General features: G+C 41.1%; 1 protein-coding gene across 1 annotated transcript in view; it reads right to left on the bottom strand.

Moving 5' to 3' along the window:
• gpm6ab (glycoprotein M6Ab) overlaps window positions 1-19,108 on the bottom strand; it is an 88,441-nt gene extending 69,333 nt beyond the window's left edge. Inside the window, exon 1 of the mRNA XM_073842252.1 lies at window positions 19,014-19,108. Within this exon, the coding sequence (XP_073698353.1) occupies window positions 19,014-19,017 (4 nt within the window). The 5' untranslated portion in view covers window positions 19,018-19,108. The remainder of the gene's footprint in view (window positions 1-19,013) is intronic.
• Between the last annotated feature and the right edge of the window lie 285 nt (window positions 19,109-19,393).

The raw sequence follows: 19,393 nt of genomic DNA, 5'->3' as shown, positions 1-19,393 counted from the left end.
AAGCATGTTATGCAATGTTAACCAGTGGTGTTTATTTACAGCTTTTTTTTTATTATTGTCTTAATTGTTAAGATACATAAATGTGGAAAATTATCAGCAAGAGTGTCCACTATCCTTATGTTATTAAATTAATTAATAGAAAAGTGTTGTTAAACATCAGAGTTGTTTATAAATACAAACATTTATGACACATGAATGAATTATGTCGACACATAAATGAATTTCACTGTTATTTATTTAAGATAATAATGTTCACAGTTATTTCTGATTCTCACTCCCGATCTTGACACGCGAAACAACTGTCTGGGTCCTCTGTGCTCAAATACATTAATTTCTCTAAGAAATTGAAATAACACCCTATTGACCCTTCCCGAAGTATATCTACTAAATAGAAACATTTTTAATTTCTTCTAATTTCGCTATTAATTTACCATATCGGATTACTTCCTTGTTTAGTCAAGCCAGCTAAGGCATTTCTGGTCAACTGTACTGTGCCGTAATATGAGCGTACTTTGTTCGTTTTCTCTACATAATCCATTCACAATCGAAGAAAAGTGTTGTTTGTCTAAGAGGACCAAACGTCCATGTATACCGTTTCAAGAATGACAGATGCCAGTTTAAAAAAATAGAGTAATTCGGCTAAATATGCGCGATTCATTGCTATGATTGACAGGAATAACTGGACCAAACATCTGACAAGCTGATGGCAAAAAAGAGCTTAAATGATTCAGACTAAATTTAGAGTAACAAAACTACAGCGGGAACAAGTATGGTTAATAGATCAATGGATTTTAGAGTTCAAGATAAAACTTAAAAGATGGTATTAAACTTTATAAAATATTTAATATTCCTATCTATTCACATTGCATTATTTAATTATTATACCATAATTATTTAATGTATTTGTAGTGAACTATATATTAGTATTTAAATAATTTACCCTTATAGGCTGTTTGTGTGTGAGCTTAATGATTTTCTGCACTTCCTATACTATATACTTAAGGACGGTAAAAGTACTAAAATTTATTATACTAGTAATTTTATAATAAATCGAAAAGCAAGACGTCTTGAAAAATGTAGGGAGTTTAAAAGGCAGCTGCATAATAAATAATCCTGTGCTGCCATCTTTTGGTTATATGGGTAATTCCATATTACGCTCCGTGCATAAGGTCAATTGTCTTCTTTCAGTTTCATATTTCCTGCACTCTAATATGACGTGTTCCACTGTTTCTTCATGCCGGCAATATTCACATTTCCCTGTGCTATGTTTACCTATCTTCAGTAATGTTTCATTTAATCCCATGTGTCCAAACCGAAGCCTTGATATTATTGTCTCTTCTCGCCTATTCCTCTCTGTACACCTTATTTCTCCCACTCTCCTTTGAATCTTATGAAACCATCGTCCTTTCCTATTTTCTTCCCATTGTTGTTGCCATTGTTTCTTTATTTTTAATAATAATTTTTGTTCCTCTAATAATAACTGTAAAATCAATTTGATTATTTTTAGTAACTTCCTTTGTTATTTTATCTGCTGTTTCATGTCCCTTAACTTCATAATGTATTCAACGTCATTACTTTGCCACCAATGAGATGAGTTGTGGGAGTTACGTTATCTCGACATTATTAATTTACCTACAACCAATGAGAAGGCATGTGGGCGGGGCGACACGTGCAGCCCCGCCCCAGATTCAGCCCCGCCTCGATCTGCAGGCTGCAGACAGGGGCTTCTCCTCTTTATGAATGCGAAATTGAATCATTTCACTAGATTAGTTTAAAAATGCACGTTCACTTATAAACGAAACACCGCTGTGTTTGATTGGAGAACTGTGCATCTTCATTTAAACACAGCGGTGTGACTTATTCCAGAATAAATTTTGAAAATGAAACTGAGCAAAATCGGATATAGTGTTATTCTCAGTAATGTAAGTCACCTAATAATAACTTCTTGTTTATTTAACGGCTGTAGTAAATTAATATCTAATTTACAAACTCCCATAAAAATATTAAAAGCTGTCCCTCATCTTAGTTTGCGATATAACAAAACTCTATCTTAATCAAAGACGCTCTCTGTACTGCAATCAATCTCATATTTACTCTCTCTACACACTTTGTTGATAGAAGGAATCGTGAGATATGTCTGTGATACATTACTGTGCTGGAACCTAGACAGGTCGGTCGGCGTTTGGCTTTCCGGTGCATTTGGAACTTACACAACAGGAACAAAGCAGCAATCGTATTTATCTCCACCATCGTCGATCGCGCCGTGTTGTTATTCGCGCGAGTGATGGGGAAACCTCCCGCGGATAAACTAGAGTGAGTGACGCCATGCGCATGGTGTAGTATGAACGCAACGACTGTGTATGAGGGGCCGTGCAAGCCATAATAGAGAGAGTGCGCGCACTCAAACCGTATCTCTACTCTTGCGCAAAGTGTGTGTGTGCGCGCGCTCAAACGGTGTTCTGCACACTCGCAAATCTATCATGCGCTGTATATATATGAAGTATTGTCGCTCCTGGATTAAACATTGTCAAAAATGTATCATTATGCATTCAAAAGTATCTTAAAACAAACCTGTTAACTAATGCCTTTCCGTGACTTTTTTTATAGTTGTATTTTTATAATATTTCCTATTTTTTGTTGTATTTTCTGTGAATGCATGTATGCATCTCTCTGTAATTTACTTTGTAAACACTCTTTTAAAAGGTGCTATATAAATAAAGATTTAACTAATCAGACTTCTATGACTGACCAATGAAACTATTGAAAGGGAGTATTGGCTGGGAGTAAACTGCACCTGAAATTATTTTGATAATCAAAGATGGATCTTTAATTTTTTTCCAGTTAATAATATTTAATATTTAGCAGTGTTAATCAAATGTAGCCTATAGGCTTATGCTAGGAATTGGTTGCTTGGATGATGTATCAGTAACCTCTGTCCAGTTGTATAGTCAAGCCCCCTCAGACTTCATATAAAAGGCCAGTGTTGTGTCATTAAATCAGATACTTCAACTGAATTTTCATTGCAATAAATGTTTAAAAGTAACAATTCATATCAAATCAACATTAAATGACTAACTGATGCAAGATATAACAACAAATTCTGTGCTAGAATTGTCATGATCGGGGCTGTGGGTCTTCCCTCAGCCTCTCGAGGTCGCTGTTCCCCTTGCACTGCACTCCCCTGATTGTTCACGTCTGTCTTGTAATTAGCACTGATTTCACTCACAGCTGTTCACTATTGTCACAAGCGCGGTCTCTGTGGCTCCCTCTATCCCGCGCCAGCGGGAACCTTCACCTGAATATTGACTACATTACCCACAATCCCGTACCTGGGAACGCTCATTTCCAGTTCCGGGTCTCCCGGTTCACTTCCTCTATGGCGGCCATAAGAGCGTGCCACGCCAGCTCATTCACTGCGAAGTTTTGTCGGTTATGTACCCAATCCTGAGCGTTATTCATTGGACTGTCTTACTGCTGCCAACCGGACTGGATATACTGTGTGTGAACCTCTTCTGCCTGCCCTTTATCGACCCACGCTTTCCCTACGGACTACTGTTGTTGATCTCAGCCTGCCTCGACCCCATTGCATGGACTCTGACTACTCTTCTGGATTTGCCTTCACCACACCAGTTTGCCGTTGTTGACCTAAGCCTGTTTGATTTGTCTTTTGATAATAAACTGTTGCACATGGATCCTATGTCTCTCGATTCTTCTGATGCCGCGTCACAGAAAACTTCGCCACCCACGGATCCAGCGACAGTCTCCCAGATCGCATCGGAGATGTCTACTCAAGCCACGTTGTTGATGCATCACCAACAGCAATTGGATCAACTGAGCGCGTTGACTGCTCAACTGGTTCAAGCGATCAGAGGTATGCAAGCTTCAACACCACCCAGCACGCCTTCTCCGACTGCTCCGATCAACCCTCCAGTCCCACCCACGGCTAATCCAGCGGCTACCACAAGCCCCCGACTCGCTTTCCCTGAGAAGTTTGACGGTGCTGCAGCTAAGTGTAAGGGATTTCTACTTCAATGCACTTTGTTTGTGAACCAACAACCGAACTTGTACGCTTCAGACGAGAGCAAAATAGCGTTTGTGTGTTCACTCCTCACGGGAAGAGCTCTGGATTGGGCTACTGCGGTTTGGGATCTGGGCCAACCTACCTATCCAACATTTGCAACATTTCTACGGAGCTTCAAGGAGGTGTTTCAACCCACTCCGGAGAGCGGTGATGCTGGAGAGCAGATCATTGCTCTACGTCAGGGTCGGCGTACCGCAGCAGATTATGCTTTGGACTTTCGCACACTAGCAGCACAAAGTGGATGGAACGACGGGCCTCTCAAGTTACATTACCGTAGGGGACTCACTTCAGAGCTTCAAGTGGAATTGGCATGCCGTGATGAGGGATTAACTTTGGCTCAATACATCGACCTCTCCATCAGGATCGACAATGTGATGCGAGCACGCAAAGTCAACCGGCCTTTCACCACTCCGGTTTCCATGCAACCATCGACACCTACTGGACCCGAACCCATGCAGCTGGGGACCACTAGGATCACTCTCGAGGAACGAGAGCGCCGAATGCGGAACCATCTCTGCCTCTATTGTGGACAAACTGGACATATTCGGGCCACATGTCCAACACGACCACCACGTCCACCCACCTCGGTGAGTTCCCATAGACATTGTTTGAATCGTTGTGTGATTCCCGTGGTTCTCAGTGTGGGTGGTCGGTCCATCAGGACCACTGCTCTTATTGACTCTGGGGCTGCAGGAAACTTCATCGACATGAACTTTGTGAAATCCAACCACTTACCCACTCTCTCTTGTGTTTCCCCTGTGTCAGTGGCCGCCCTCGACGGGAGACCACTAGGCTCTGGACGCATTGACCACACCACGGAGGATCTCACCCTCTGTCTAGAGCCCAACCATCAAGAAATCATTCGTTTCTTTGTCATCACCTCACCACAGTCACCACTCATTCTGGGATTTCCATGGCTGGATCGTCACGAACCGACCATCTCCTGGGCAGGAGGTAACATCACTCACTGGTCTCCATATTGTCACCAACACTGCATTACCTCCGGATCAAAGACTCACTCCAACCCGACCGAACAACCTTCCAGCAGCGTCATTCCTCCAGAGTACCACGATCTGCTCGAGGCCTTCAGCGTCCTCAAGGCTACCACCCTACCACCCCACCGACCTGGAGACTGTGCCATCGACCTCAAACCAGGAGCCGTAACCCCACATGGTCGTATCTTTCCACTCTCCCAACCAGAGTCCGAGGCCATGGAGAAATATATTCAAGAGGAACTGGCTAAAGGGTTCATCCGAGCTTCCACATCTCCAGCTTCGGCGGGATTCTTCTTTGTCAAAAAGAAGGAGGGAGGATTAAGACCCTGTATTGACTATCGCTCTCTCAACGAAATGACGGTGAAGTACAGATACCCTCTTCCTCTCGTTCCTCCGGCTCTGGAGCAGCTGCGTTCAGCAAGGTTCTACACAAAGCTGGATTTACGCTCGGCATACAACCTCATTCGCATCCGGGAAGGAGACGAGTGGAAGACCGCCTTCTCCACGACTTCAGGTCACTATGAGTACCGGGTTATGCCCTTCGGCCTGGCCAACAGTCCCTCCTACTTTCAGGCCTTCGTCAACGAGGTCTTCCGGGACATGCTGAATCGGTGGGTCATAGTATACATTGACGACATCCTCATCTTCTCGAACACACTTGAGGAACATGTCCAACATGTCAGGTCCGTGCTCCAACGTCTCATACAGCATCAGTTGTACGCCAAGGAGGAGAAATGTCAGTTTCATCAAGAGAGCATCACTTTCCTGGGGTACGTTATCAGTCCTGAGGGCGTTGCTATGGATGAAAGGAAGGTTACTGCAGTGCTGGAATGGCCACGTCCCAAAACCCTCAAAGAGCTCCAAAGATTCCTGGGATTCTCTAACTTCTATCGTCGATTCATTCGAAACTTCAGTACTGTAGCAGCTCCCCTAACGTCTATGGTCAAGAAGGGAGAGAAACATCTTACCTGGTCAACCGAAGCTCTGCATGCTTTCCAAGAACTCCGCCAACGATTCACCACAGCTCCCGTGCTTCGTCACCCAGATCCCCAATTACCTTTCCTCGTGGAGGTGGACGCCTCCAGTTCAGGAGTTGGAGCAGTACTCTCTCAGCGCCACCATCAACCTTCCAAGACTTTTCCATGCGCCTTTTTCTCTCATAAACTCAGCCCGGCTGAGAGAAATTATGATGTGGGGAACAGAGAGTTGCTCGCCATCAAGCTCGCCTTGGAGGAATGGCGGCACTGGCTGGAGGGAGCGAAGCATCCGTTTATCGTCCTGACTGATCATAAGAATCTGGAATATCTCCGTTCTGCCAGGGTTCTTAATCATCGCCAAGCCAGATGGTCACTCTTCTTTACCAGGTTCCAATTTGAAATTCACTACCGTCCAGGCTCCCAGAACACTAAGGCAGATGCTCTCTCTCGCATCCATGAACCTGATCACGTTCCTCAATCTCCCGAGTCCATCTTACCAGCATCCATGATCATTGCACCAGTTATGTGGGATCTCATGACGGAGATTACCGAGGCCCATGCCCAGGATCCACCTCCAGCAGAGTGTCCAGCTAACCTCACGTATGTACCTGTCAACCTACGATCTCGAGTACTCTCTGAGGTTCATGCCACACCCAGCTCTGGCCACCCGGGAATGGAGGCAACCATCCAGCTTCTCCGCAATCGTTTCTGGTGGCCCAATCTACGTGCAGACACCATAACCCATGTCAAGAACTGTATCATTTGCAATACCTCTAAGAGTTCCCATCAACTCCCCGCTGGTCTGCTGCAACCGCTACCCATTCCTCAACGTCCTTGGTCTCACATTGCTGTGGACTTTGTAACCGACCTACCCCCTTCCCAGGGATACACTACCATTCTGTCAGTGGTCGATAGATTCTCCAAAAGTTGCCGCTTCATTCCCCTTCCCAAACTACCCACCGCCATGGAGACGGCGGAAGCATTGTGCAACTCCCTGTTCCGATTCTACGGGCTGCCCGAGGACATCGTCTCGGACAGGGGTCCTCAATTCTCGTCCCGCCTTTGGACCAGCTTCTTCCGCCTCTTGGGCGTCAACATTAGCCTCACGTCAGGCTACCATCCGGAGGCAAATGGTCAAGTTGAACGCCTGAATCAGGAACTCACACGCTTCCTCCGCTCCTACTGCATGAACCGTCAGGAGGATTGGAGTAGATTCCTGTTCTGGGCTGAGTATGCTCAAAATTCACTAAGAAAACCCTCTACTAACCTGACACCTTTCCAATGTGTGCTGGGTTTTCAACCTCCCTTATTCCCCTGGTCTGGGGAACCTTCGGATCTCCCCGCTGTAAACTCCTGGTTCCAGCAGAGTGAAGCTACCTGGAATCAAGCTCACATCCACCTCCAGAGAGCTGTTCGTCGCAATCAGGTTCAGGCAGATCGTCAGCGCCGGCCCAATCCACCCTACGAACCAGGACAATGGGTTTGGCTCTCTACACGGAATCTACGCCTTCGCTTACCATGCAAGAAATTAAGTCCCAGGTACGTGGGTCCATTCAAAATCACCCGTCAAATCACTCCAGTGTCATTTAGACTAGACTTACCTGCAGAATACCGTATCTCACCCACATTCCATGTTTCTCTGTTAAAGCCCGCTGGTCGCCCGGAGGAGAGGGAGGTCCTAGACGAGACCGCTCCACAGGTGCCCGCTCCCCTGATCATCGATGGCGAGGAGGTCTACAGAGTCAGTACTATCCTGGACTCCCGACGCCGGAATGGTCTCCTACAATACCTGGTCGACTGGGAGGACTATGGTCCCGAGGAACGGTCTTGGGTGCCCGCCAAGGACATCTTGGACCCATCTCTCACCGCAGAATTCCATTCTACCCACCCAGATCGGCCAGGACCTCGTGGTAGGGGAAGACCTCGGCGTCGGCCACCTCCTCGTGCCAGGAGGCACTCGCAGGGGAGGGGCTCTGTCACAAGCGCGGTCTCTGTGGCTCCCTCTATCCCGCGCCAGCGGGAACCTTCACCTGAATATTGACTACATTACCCACAATCCCGTACCTGGGAACGCTCATTTCCAGTTCCGGGTCTCCCGGTTCACTTCCTCTATGGCGGCCATAAGAGCGTGCCACGCCAGCTCATTCACTGCGAAGTTTTGTCGGTTATGTACCCAATCCTGAGCGTTATTCATTGGACTGTCTTACTGCTGCCAACCGGACTGGATATACTGTGTGTGAACCTCTTCTGCCTGCCCTTTATCGACCCACGCTTTCCCTACGGACTACTGTTGTTGATCTCAGCCTGCCTCGACCCCATTGCATGGACTCTGACTACTCTTCTGGATTTGCCTTCACCACACCAGTTTGCCGTTGTTGACCTAAGCCTGTTTGATTTGTCTTTTGATAATAAACTGTTGCACATGGATCCTATGTCTCTCGATTCTTCTGATGCCGCGTCACAACTATCTGGTCTATAAGAACTCTCACTTCTCACTCCTGCTTCAGGTCTGCATTGTCTTATGTCTCTGGATGTCTGTCTCTGTGTTCCTGATTATCCTGACCCGTGCTCTAGATCGTGTTTCTTGTTTTGTTTAGTTTTTGTGTTTAAAGTCGTGTTGTGCCGTGTTGGCCTTTTGGTTTTGTTTATTTATTTGTATTTATTTCATTAAAAATCACTTACCTGCATCTGGACTCAGACCTCCTTTCCTCTTACGTGACAAGAATTGCTGCGGTTTGGACATGTATTGGGATTTGTTATCAGTTCTGAATAGGTAGATGTTTTTTTTAATGAAAACACTTAATATTACCTGCAAATGTAATGGCACTCTCCTCTAAAACAGTGAATTACAGTTATATGACAGTTACAGGTAATTGAATTGTCTGCAAATGCATTAAACCCATAAAATAGCCTATAATGTAATTGTTATGAATTAGAATAAATATTTTGTTCAGAGAGGTTTGGCCAAACTGTTAGAAAATCTAAGTTATTTACAAATCACCCAATGTTTAGCCATTTCTAATATTTATTTAATGTGATGTAAGAATTACATTGTAAAGAAATTACAGATCCATCTTTGATTGTCGAAAGAATTCCAGGTTCAGCTCCCTCGCAGCAAATAGTCCTAAGATTTCACGTAGCACTTTTATCAGAGGAAATCTGATTGTTTAATAGCTTTTGACAATGTTTAATCCAGGATGGAAAATACTTAATATCTATAGCGCATGAGCACAGATAGATTTGCGAGTGTGCAAAACATTGTTTGAGCGCGCACACACACACTTTGCGCAAGAGTAGAGACATGAGTGCGCGCACTCTCTCTAAGCTAGAGCAGCGTATATCTGAGAGCGCGACTCCGGTTTTGTGCGAAAGCAAAGGAAATCCGCGTGCGAGCGGAGAGATTCGTGCTCGCACATGATATTAATATGCTTTCGCGCTACAATAATGCGCTCTCGACATTTGTCATTAAAATAACGGCATAAAAAAGACCTCAGAATGAACGTAGTTACACACAACTACACCGAGTGCGGAGCAGCTGCACGTACAACAGCTTTTAGCCGAGACAGAGAAAAGCCAGAAGTGTTGTGTAGCGCCAACGCAGCTCTGGCCCATTATCTTCTCAATGATGTCGAGGCAGTACCGCGTTCGGCCACAATCGGCTCGAGAATATATGTATGTGAGAGGAGAATACATGTGTGTGAGAGGAGAATACATGTGTGTGAGAGGAGAATACATGTATGTGAGAGGAGAATACATGTATGTGAGAGGAGAATACATGTATGTGAGAGGAGAATACATGTATGTGAGAGGAGAATACATGTGTGTGAGAGGAGAATACACGTGTGTGAGAGGAGAATACATGTGTGTGAGAGGAGAATACATGTGTGTGAGAGGAGAATACATGTATGTGAGAGGAGAATACATGTGTGTGAGAGGAGAATACATGTATGTGAGAGGAGAATACATGTATGTGAGAGGAGAGAATATATGTGTGTGAGAGGAGAATACATGTATGTGAGAGGAGAGAATATATGTGTGTGAGAGGAGAATACATGTGTGTGAGAGGAGAGAATATATGTATGTGAGAGGAGAATACATGTGTGTGAGAGTGCCAGAATGAATTATGGCTTGCACGGCCCCTCATAACTGTGTATGAGCGCACGTAATTGACAAACGGTCGCAGGCAAATTAAACTTAGGTGTAGCTTATTATTTAGAATTAGCTATTATTGATGTAAATGCAGCCGTTCAAGGCACAACATTGATTTATTACGGTATTGACGGTATTAGAAAATCCATGTCGTGGCGCAATGTCACACCGGTGTTGACTATGATACCGGTGTACCGCCCACCCCTAACGGTAACTATATTAGTGTAACCATTAAGATGATAATATATGTTTATTGTGCATGTCTGCACGTACATGCTTTGAAGTCAGTGATTCTAAAGATATTGCTCCTTTGTGTAGTTATTGTTATAGTTGCTACTTGAGTTAAATTGATTTTTAAAACTTTATGGTTATCATTTTTGGTGTGAACGGGCCTGTAAAGCAGCTCTACTAAACAGAATGCCAGTTGTAAATATATATTGTATCAACTGAGTTAAATTATGCACATAATTCTGTTAATTTTCAGTGATACTTTGCCCGTTAATTGGGTTTTAAATATGAGTCAATTACATATCCACAAATAAAAAAAATCCAGTTTTAAATATATTGAAATACATCTTTAAATGTATCTTTTAATTTTTGCAGCCATTGCTGAGGGCTTCCCTCCTGTAAATGTTGAGATGTGTAAAGTTCCATCAATAGAACCTAGTCTTGTTTTTAATCATGCAACTAAAGCAAACACTGAATCAATTATAAGAAAACTTAAACCGTCCAAATCTAAAGATGTGTATGGGATGGACACAACTATACTCAAAAATGTCAGTTCAGCACTAATCAGTCCCATCACAAAAATCATTAATCAATCCGTATGCCAAGCAGAGTTCCCAACCACATGGAAAACAGCCATTGTATCACCTATTTTCAAATCAGGAAACCCACAATCTATATTTAATTACAGACCTATTAGTATTTTGCCTGTAATGTCTAAGATTCTAGAGAAATGGATATGTGAACAAATCAAAGATCACTTAACCAATAGCTCCTTTCATCTTCATCCACTTCAATTTGGATTCCGATTAGGCTTGGGCGGTATCCAAATTTTGATACCGTCAAACCTCCTCCCTATTTTACCCCGGTATACGGTATTACCGTGAATAAAAAATAAAAAAAATGACGTAAGGCTCAGACAGCGTCACCAAACTGTTGGCTTGTGCCTATACCGTTAAGAAACTGAATACCAAACAACAATGTTGACAACTTTTATTAACAACAAATAGCAGTAAAAAAAAAGGGGGCAAATACAACAGTCAAACAGAATAAAATTAACATAAACATCCTGGGGTGCGTTTCCCTTAGAACGACATAACTCGCTTGTTAAACTCCATAGTACGATGCATTGTTGTGGAAACGAACTAGCTCACGAGTGTTAACGTCAGCTATTTAACTGATTAGGGATCTCAAAAATGCAGCTATATTGAATATGGCACCTAATGACTCATTTCTTTCCCCCCTGTCATTACGCTTTATTTGATGTTTGATTCATCACGGGTTCCCTCTTACGTCATACACCGGGGTTCCCTCAGGCAAAATGCACACGCACTACTCCTAAACGGTGCTTATAGAGGACGCACAAAAATACATAGCATTTATATTTAGTTTAAATGGAAGAAATAGATTGTGACGCTGTTTGCGAATGTTGGTTTGAACTGGTGTCGTGAAACACCGAATATTTGAACTATGTTGGTAACGACGGAACTTGCCACCATAGTTGGCTGATGCTTTTGGGAAACGCGCGCCAGGTCACTTGGTGCGTGACTCGCCATCTCTCTCTTTCTCCTCCACGCTGTCACTTGATGGCTTCAAATAAATTATCCACCCGCTCCTATATTTTTCTCTGATTTAGATAACTGCCCCTGATGGTCATATTACACTTAGCCTATAGTAATCCTGATGAAACGGATGGTTCATTTTTAACAGCAGATTGATTCAGCTGATCTGCACATCGCTGCACATTTATATTTATCACTCATGATTTTAAGCCAAATCCAAGCAGAAAAGAATAACTGACATCTGGATGCAACTCTCCGCAATCTCTGACAAAATCGGTCGGGTTTTCTCTGTATTACAGCCGTTCTGAACTTACTATTCAAACGCATGCTTGGACTGAAGTTTACAGGGGTTCACCAGTTTAAGAAATGTCTGATGGTAAAAATCTGCTGCTTTTCATTTTTAAGGTATTGTTTTCGTTATAATCTACTGATTCAAATAATCAATAATAATTATTATTATACCACTGCGTGCCTAGCCTGACATGCTCTCGCGTATGAATGAACAGGCAGCATCTGTGGAGTGGACACAGCGGGCGCATTAGGCACATCGTCAAATATATTTCAAAAGAAGCCGCCGCGGCGCCACGGTCACAGCACTGTCTTTACTGGGTGTTTTTAGAGAATAATTCAATTTATTAATGCGATCGAATTAGCTATTCATGCGGTGGACTGTCATGATTTTGGAAAGATGCGCATCAGAGAAGTGGGTAAACACGAAGCCGAGCACTGCATTGCCGTGCTCAATAGCATTAGCACAGGCATAACTCCCTTCAAACTTTATAGGGAATGTCACCGTTTCTACAAAATCTACACAAATGAAATCGTCTGCCTGATGAAAAAAGAACATAAAACACGTTCATGTTTTAGAAAATGTAGTTAATATTAGCATCATTATTGATTTATCTCATCCACTCGCAAATAATCAGAATGCATTTTTTTAATTACCCGACCCACCCGACCCGCGGATATAACCACCATCCGTGCATCACTACGCATTTTTAGGCATTAAATAAATTATATTTAATATTTAATCCTTGTCTCCTATATAAGTGCATTCTTTTATGACGGTATAACGGTACTGAAATTGAAACCGTTGCTATTTTTAGATCCCGCGGTATACCATATTACCGTAATACCGCCCAAGCCTAATTCCGATCCAACCATTCAACTGAGTCAGCTAATTGTCATCTCATTGAAAAAATCAAGTCACTACTTGATCGCAATAACACTGTAGGTGCAGTCTTTCTTGACCTTAGAAAGGCATTTGATTCAGTAAACCACCAGATCCTACTGGCCAAATTATCCGCTTTTAACCTCTCCGACAGTGTAATAAAATGGATTCACTCTTATCTTACCCAGCGCTCACAAACGGTCCGCATTGCTAATAGTCAGTCTGAGCCACTCTCTGTGTCGACCGGCCTGCCGCAGGGCTCTATATTAGCCCCGGTCATTTTTTGCATGTATGTTAATGACCTGCCATTGATATGCCCGGATGTTAATATTCAAATGTATGCTGATGACACAGTTTTGTATGTACAAACTCACAAATGCAATGGTCAAAGTTACAAACTGGTTAAATCAATGCTGTCTACAACTTAATGTTTCCAAAACTGTAGGTATGTTTTTCACGAAATCACATAAAGATATCACATAAAGAAATCACATAAAGATAAGATAGACATAACCAAAGATGCAGACATTACAGTGTCAGGAGAAAAAATACAAATTGTCCAAGAATTCAAATACTTGGGCATCCACCTGGACTCCAAACTCAATTTTAGGTCACACGTAAAGCAAACCTGTAAAAAAGTTAAATTTAACCTGTCTAATTTCCGATTTATTAGAAATTCCATGTCCGTCCAAGCCGCCAAAACATTCATGCACTCAATGATTTTCTCTCATTTCACTTATTGTCTAACAAGCTGGTCCCAGACTAACTCCACCACCTTGATACCATTACAGTCCTTATACAAGCAGACAATCAAAGTACTTGATAAGAAACCAAAACACTTTCATCACTGCTCCATTCTATCAAACCACAGTCTTCTAAGTTGGGACAATCTTATTAAGTACACGAACGCCTGTCAGACATACAAAATCCTACATGGGATGGCCCCATATCCTCTTAGTGAATTTGTCAGTTTCAGAACATCTACACACACAATCACTCGAGGAGTGTCTAGATGTGACTGTATTATCCCACTTAGGAAAAGTGCTTTTAGTCAGTCAGCTTTCTCTGTCAAAGCCTCTCAGGAATGGAACACTATCCCAACAACAATCAGAGACATCAGCACATACAACTTATTTCGCTCTCATCTAAAATGTTGGCTGATTAGTAATCAGACCTGTCAACACTAAAACACTGCTGTTGCCATCTTGTGTTTTACTTGTGAGTGCGTGATTCCTTTCTGACCTTTGTAAACTATTTTAGGATTTCGATATTAATGCTTGTCATTTTAATATACATTTGCTGTTCTAATCTGCTTTATTAATGCTTGCTATTTATTAGTGATGCTCCAATTGATCGGCCGATATTGGCTTAAAATAGCTTGATCGGCGAACCCCATAAGCGCCGATCAAAAAAGCCGATCACTTGACGTAAATTACTCGCGCGACTTTTTCACACATGCATGCACGGCACACAGGTAAACACCAGCAGAGCGGAGCTTACCAGTGTACATGAGCACTAAATTCCTTATTCGTTTTGTAAGGGTAGTCTTGTTATTAAGCATGTGACTAAGTTGTGCGTGTACAGAGCACTGACTGTTTTGCCGGAGACGTTCAAGTTTACTTTCGGATTCATTCTCTGCTATTTTCAGTGAGTGGTAAATCTGCGTGCTTGAATGTAAATGGATGTATCTTTCTATACCCGTCATATTGCAATAATGTTACCGCTGTATGTCTGATTGTTGTCATCAGTTCATGTTGTAGTTCAGTTCATATAGAATGAGGAGAAACGGTGCCTGTGTAATTCACGTGTTTAGCGCCATTTTATCGTATCGTAATTCTAATTAATGCATATAGATGTTACTGAGGTGAACGTTTGTTTCCTATATACAGACAGATTCTGATACATCGTATTTAATTCAGCCTAAACCACATTTTACTACCTTTATCCTAATGACTTTATCCTAATGACTACAAATAACAAGCAAAGAACATTTACATTATCAAAGAACAGTCAGTTTATCTGTCTACACTGTATGATGAATAAATCTCATGCGGCGCGTGAAGGCGACGTGGCCACTCTATGCGTGTGTTTATACAACGGCAAGTTTCTGAAGCATCCTAGAACCGACTCTCTGCACTGCATCGCTAAAGTTAGGCGCCTTTTTGACGGATAATAATAATAATCGTCTTGCTATCTCAAAAGAATCAGCAACTGGCGATATCTCTAACTATCGTCGATACACGATACTATCTTCTACAACTCTAACTTGGTGGTTCTTCAAGATCTTGACTGTAGCCTATTTCTACAGTTTTTTTCCCAATATAGTTAATTTAGAGTTAGTTTCATTTCTACAAATGGTGCAAACTCTGCTAGATTATAGATAAAAGATTCCCATTCCCCTGCCATTCTGTGATCATGATCTTGGTGATCAGTAATCGGTGATCGGCCCCAAAAATGCTGATCGGAGTATCTCTACTATTTATACTGCTGCTTTTATGTTTTTACTAAACCCTTTGCTGCTGCTCCTTGTGCTTTTCACAACTAATTTTAGTTGTATCGCATTGTCTCCTTACGCTACTGCTGCCTCTACTGTAACCGACTAACACTGCGTTAACATGCCATTTCCTACTGTTGTTTACCTCACTGTTTATAACATTTTATGCTTTTTCTAGGGTGCCATTGTACAACAGGCCTACAGGACAACGGATGAAAATTAGCCTTTGGCTAACTCTGGCATGTTACAGATGTTCTGTTTTTAATATGCACTGTCCTGCTAAAAAATTTTTTATTCACGTTGGTTCATATATGGTTTTTGAAAAACATAAAAAAAAAATAAAGGTTTAGATAATGCCTCATAAAATGTCATGTGTAACTCTATCAAGTAAAAAGAAATCTTATTATTTTCCTTACACCTTGAAAATTATCTTATTATTTTTTGGGGGAAAAAATATGCTGCAAGTTCTTACATTTATTTACGTTGGTTCATATTTGGTTTTTAAAAAAAAATTCAAGAAACCTTTAAATTTAATGCCTCATGAAATGTCATGTTGTATAAATATCAAGTAAAATATTAGAAAATAAATATATTTTCTTTACACCTTAAACAAATTACACCTTTATTATTTTTTTGAGAGAAAAAAATATATGTTTGTTCTTAAATATCTATTTACATTGGTTCATATTTGGTTTTGAAAAAAAAAAGTTCAAGAAAGGTTTAAATTGAATGCCTCAATGTCATGCTGTGTAAATATCAAGCAAAAAGAAATGTAATATTTTATTAAACCATGTAATTTATTTTAATTATTTTTTTTTGGGGGGGGGGGATATGTTACAAAAATGTATTCACATTGGTTCATATTTGGTTTTGAAAAACAACTTTTTCAATTTATTTCAATTTAATTTAATTAAATGTCATGTTGTGTAAATATCAAGTAAAAAGAAATATTTTCCTTACACCTTAAAATTTATCTTATTTTGGGGGGGGGGATATGTTACGTTTTAAGTTTTAACAATGTATTCACATTGGTTCATTAGGTTTTGAAAAGTTTAAATTTTAGGCCTCATAAAATGTCATGTTGTGTAACTATCAAGTAAAAAGAAATATTACATTTTCCTTACACCTTGAAATTTTTCTTAAAATATTTCTTAAATATCTTAAAAAAATAAAATATATTATAAAAAATAAAATATACTTTCAAGGTACAAAGTATTATTTACAAAATAAATTATTCCTGAATTATTAATTTATAAATATCATTAAGCTTTTTGGGAGTCTACAAACACATGCTCTACTTTGATTTGGTGGACAAACATTTGTCAAATGTAAAATATTTTCCTTCAAGAAATAATAATAAAAGACTGTGAACTATTTAAGATTTTTATTTCATTCTTTAACAAGGGTTATTTTTATTATGAGAAAAAAAAAAACCTTAAGTCGCTCTATGAATTGTTAATGTATTTTTGAATACTATTATTCCCCCACTACTGTCACAGCACTGTTTCAGCATTTCACCACAGCAACTAAACAGCTGCATCATGTAGACAGTATACATTTACAACATATGGAGGTCCCACTTCATTACCATATGGGCAAAAACCCCGACTTGGGTATCTGCTACTTCCTTCTTTTAACAGATACCGGTGTGGCTGTGGCATACGTTACACTTGTACCCTCACACAGAAACACATACACACGTTAAAAGGCACTAGCTGACCTTTTAACTGGACATCTGTAGCAAGACACGGCTGCGGCCTAGGAGACAGCATTCCAACTTTAAGTCCCTGAACCCCATAAACCCAAACCCATGTTCTGCTCATTAGACCGACCGACAGCCAGTGAAAGAAGAGTGAGAACAGGGTGGTGGGAGGGGAGGGCGGTCTCACAAAAACAGAGGCGCTTGTCAGGATTATCAAAGGCCCCCCACACAAGAGGAGAATGTTTGGAGGCGGCTAACAGAGAGACATAATGTGGCTATTTATCCCTCATGTGACTCCATGCATATATTAGACAGAGGATACAGAGGGGACAGACCATCAGCAGGCACCCATGAATGAGAGCGCCAACAAAGTCTGTCTTTCTTCAGCACAAACGAGTGTTGTCATTTTTCATATTCCAACTATAACTGGTAAACAGAGCATGGAGTGAGAACCCCAGAACAGCAGTGCCTTTCAGATAGCAAAACCCAGATCTAAAATACACATAAGAAGAACAAACTGTTTTGTGCCTAGAACAAATCCATTCAATTTGTGCTCTCAAGCAGGTCTAAGGGTGCTAAAGAGCTGTGATTTATTCTGTAGCAGGTGGTCAGTAGTAGTGCTGCACATGACACACAAGGTGCATTTGATTAGTGAGGTAACCATGAACTGCTGCACCTTCAGCTTTTCCATAACTGAACTGAATGTTTCCTGTATATTTCATAGTTTTCCTAACAATCATCTCTTCCTCTGTCATGTTTGCCTAGGGTCCAAAGGAAAAAAAAACAACAGGATGTGGAGACCTCAGGCTTCCCCAATCTCTGGAAAACATCTTGTATAAGTCACATTTTGTCTTGTCTTGTCTCAACAAAAAGTTGAGAACACTTGTCTGTCAACCATTTGGAAGTACGTTGCTCAGTGTCTGAATGACATTAAAAGGCACACTTGGTTCTCTTTATCTGCACCAGGTACAATCACTATAATCTGATTATGAGCTTGGGCAACCTACCAGACTACTTAAATCAGTATCAATAGAGAAACGCATGTTTGCTTATGTACAGTATAACAGATACAGGCTTTTATATTCCATTGCAAACAGAGACAAATCTAAATATGGTCGTCTAACAATTCTGCTTTATCCCTGTCCTTTTCTTTAAGGTAACAGCTTGCCTAAAATTATTCTATCATTGTTTACTTGTTGTTTCAACCCCTCATTTTTTCCTACTGAGCACAACAGATGTTAAAATGACAGGCACTATTCACTTTCAATGCATGGAGAAAATATGCAGTAAAAGTGAATGGTGACTGCAGCTGTCATTCTTCCTAACATCTTCTGTGAAAGAAAGTCATACAGGTTTGGAAAACATGAGAGAAGCACTGCATTGTTTCTAGGAGCTTTTAGTTAAATATATTTAAGTTTACTTTATAAACACTTTCAGCTCTTTCTCTCAACTTGTTGAATCAAAACAGTTCAATCATAGCGGCAGCTGCTTGACAACGTCTAAAAGCAGCAGAAACAAACCTAGACCGTTAATATTCTGTCATTGAATGTCATACTGATGAGTGGTCATACTTGCACTTTACACAACTCAGTTCATCTCAGCGACTTTTCGAAGTCGTCTTCTCGACCTCAGTTAAAGCGACAAAGAAAAGACTTACCCATGGTTGAGATTTAGAGCTTAACAACGCGGAAAAGTCCACAGTTCCAGAGTTTGACACTGAGAGCTGGTAGCGCGACCGTCCGTATATTAATGAGGCGACGTCACAATCACTAACGGGCGGGGAAAACTTCAATGGCAAGTTTTTGTTTAGATCAACCAGAAAAATTGTTACATCTTTTTTATGAATGTCGTCATTCAGAAAAGTTTTGGGAAGAATTATCTTTGTACGTCCAAGAGAAAACTGGTTATAGTTGTGATCTGACTTCAAAGGATGTTTTAATATATTTTGAATCTAAAAGTATATCTGTTCATTTTATGTTAAATCTGATTATTTTATTTGGAAAATTTCATATTCATAAAAGTAAAAGAAATAATTCT

Source organism: Garra rufa, chromosome 6, assembly GCF_049309525.1.
Source record: "Garra rufa chromosome 6, GarRuf1.0, whole genome shotgun sequence".
In the NCBI taxonomy this organism is placed as follows: Eukaryota; Metazoa; Chordata; class Actinopteri; order Cypriniformes; family Cyprinidae; genus Garra; species Garra rufa.
Note: the sequence above shows the minus strand (reverse complement) of the source record. Positions and strands in the feature narration are given on the sequence as shown.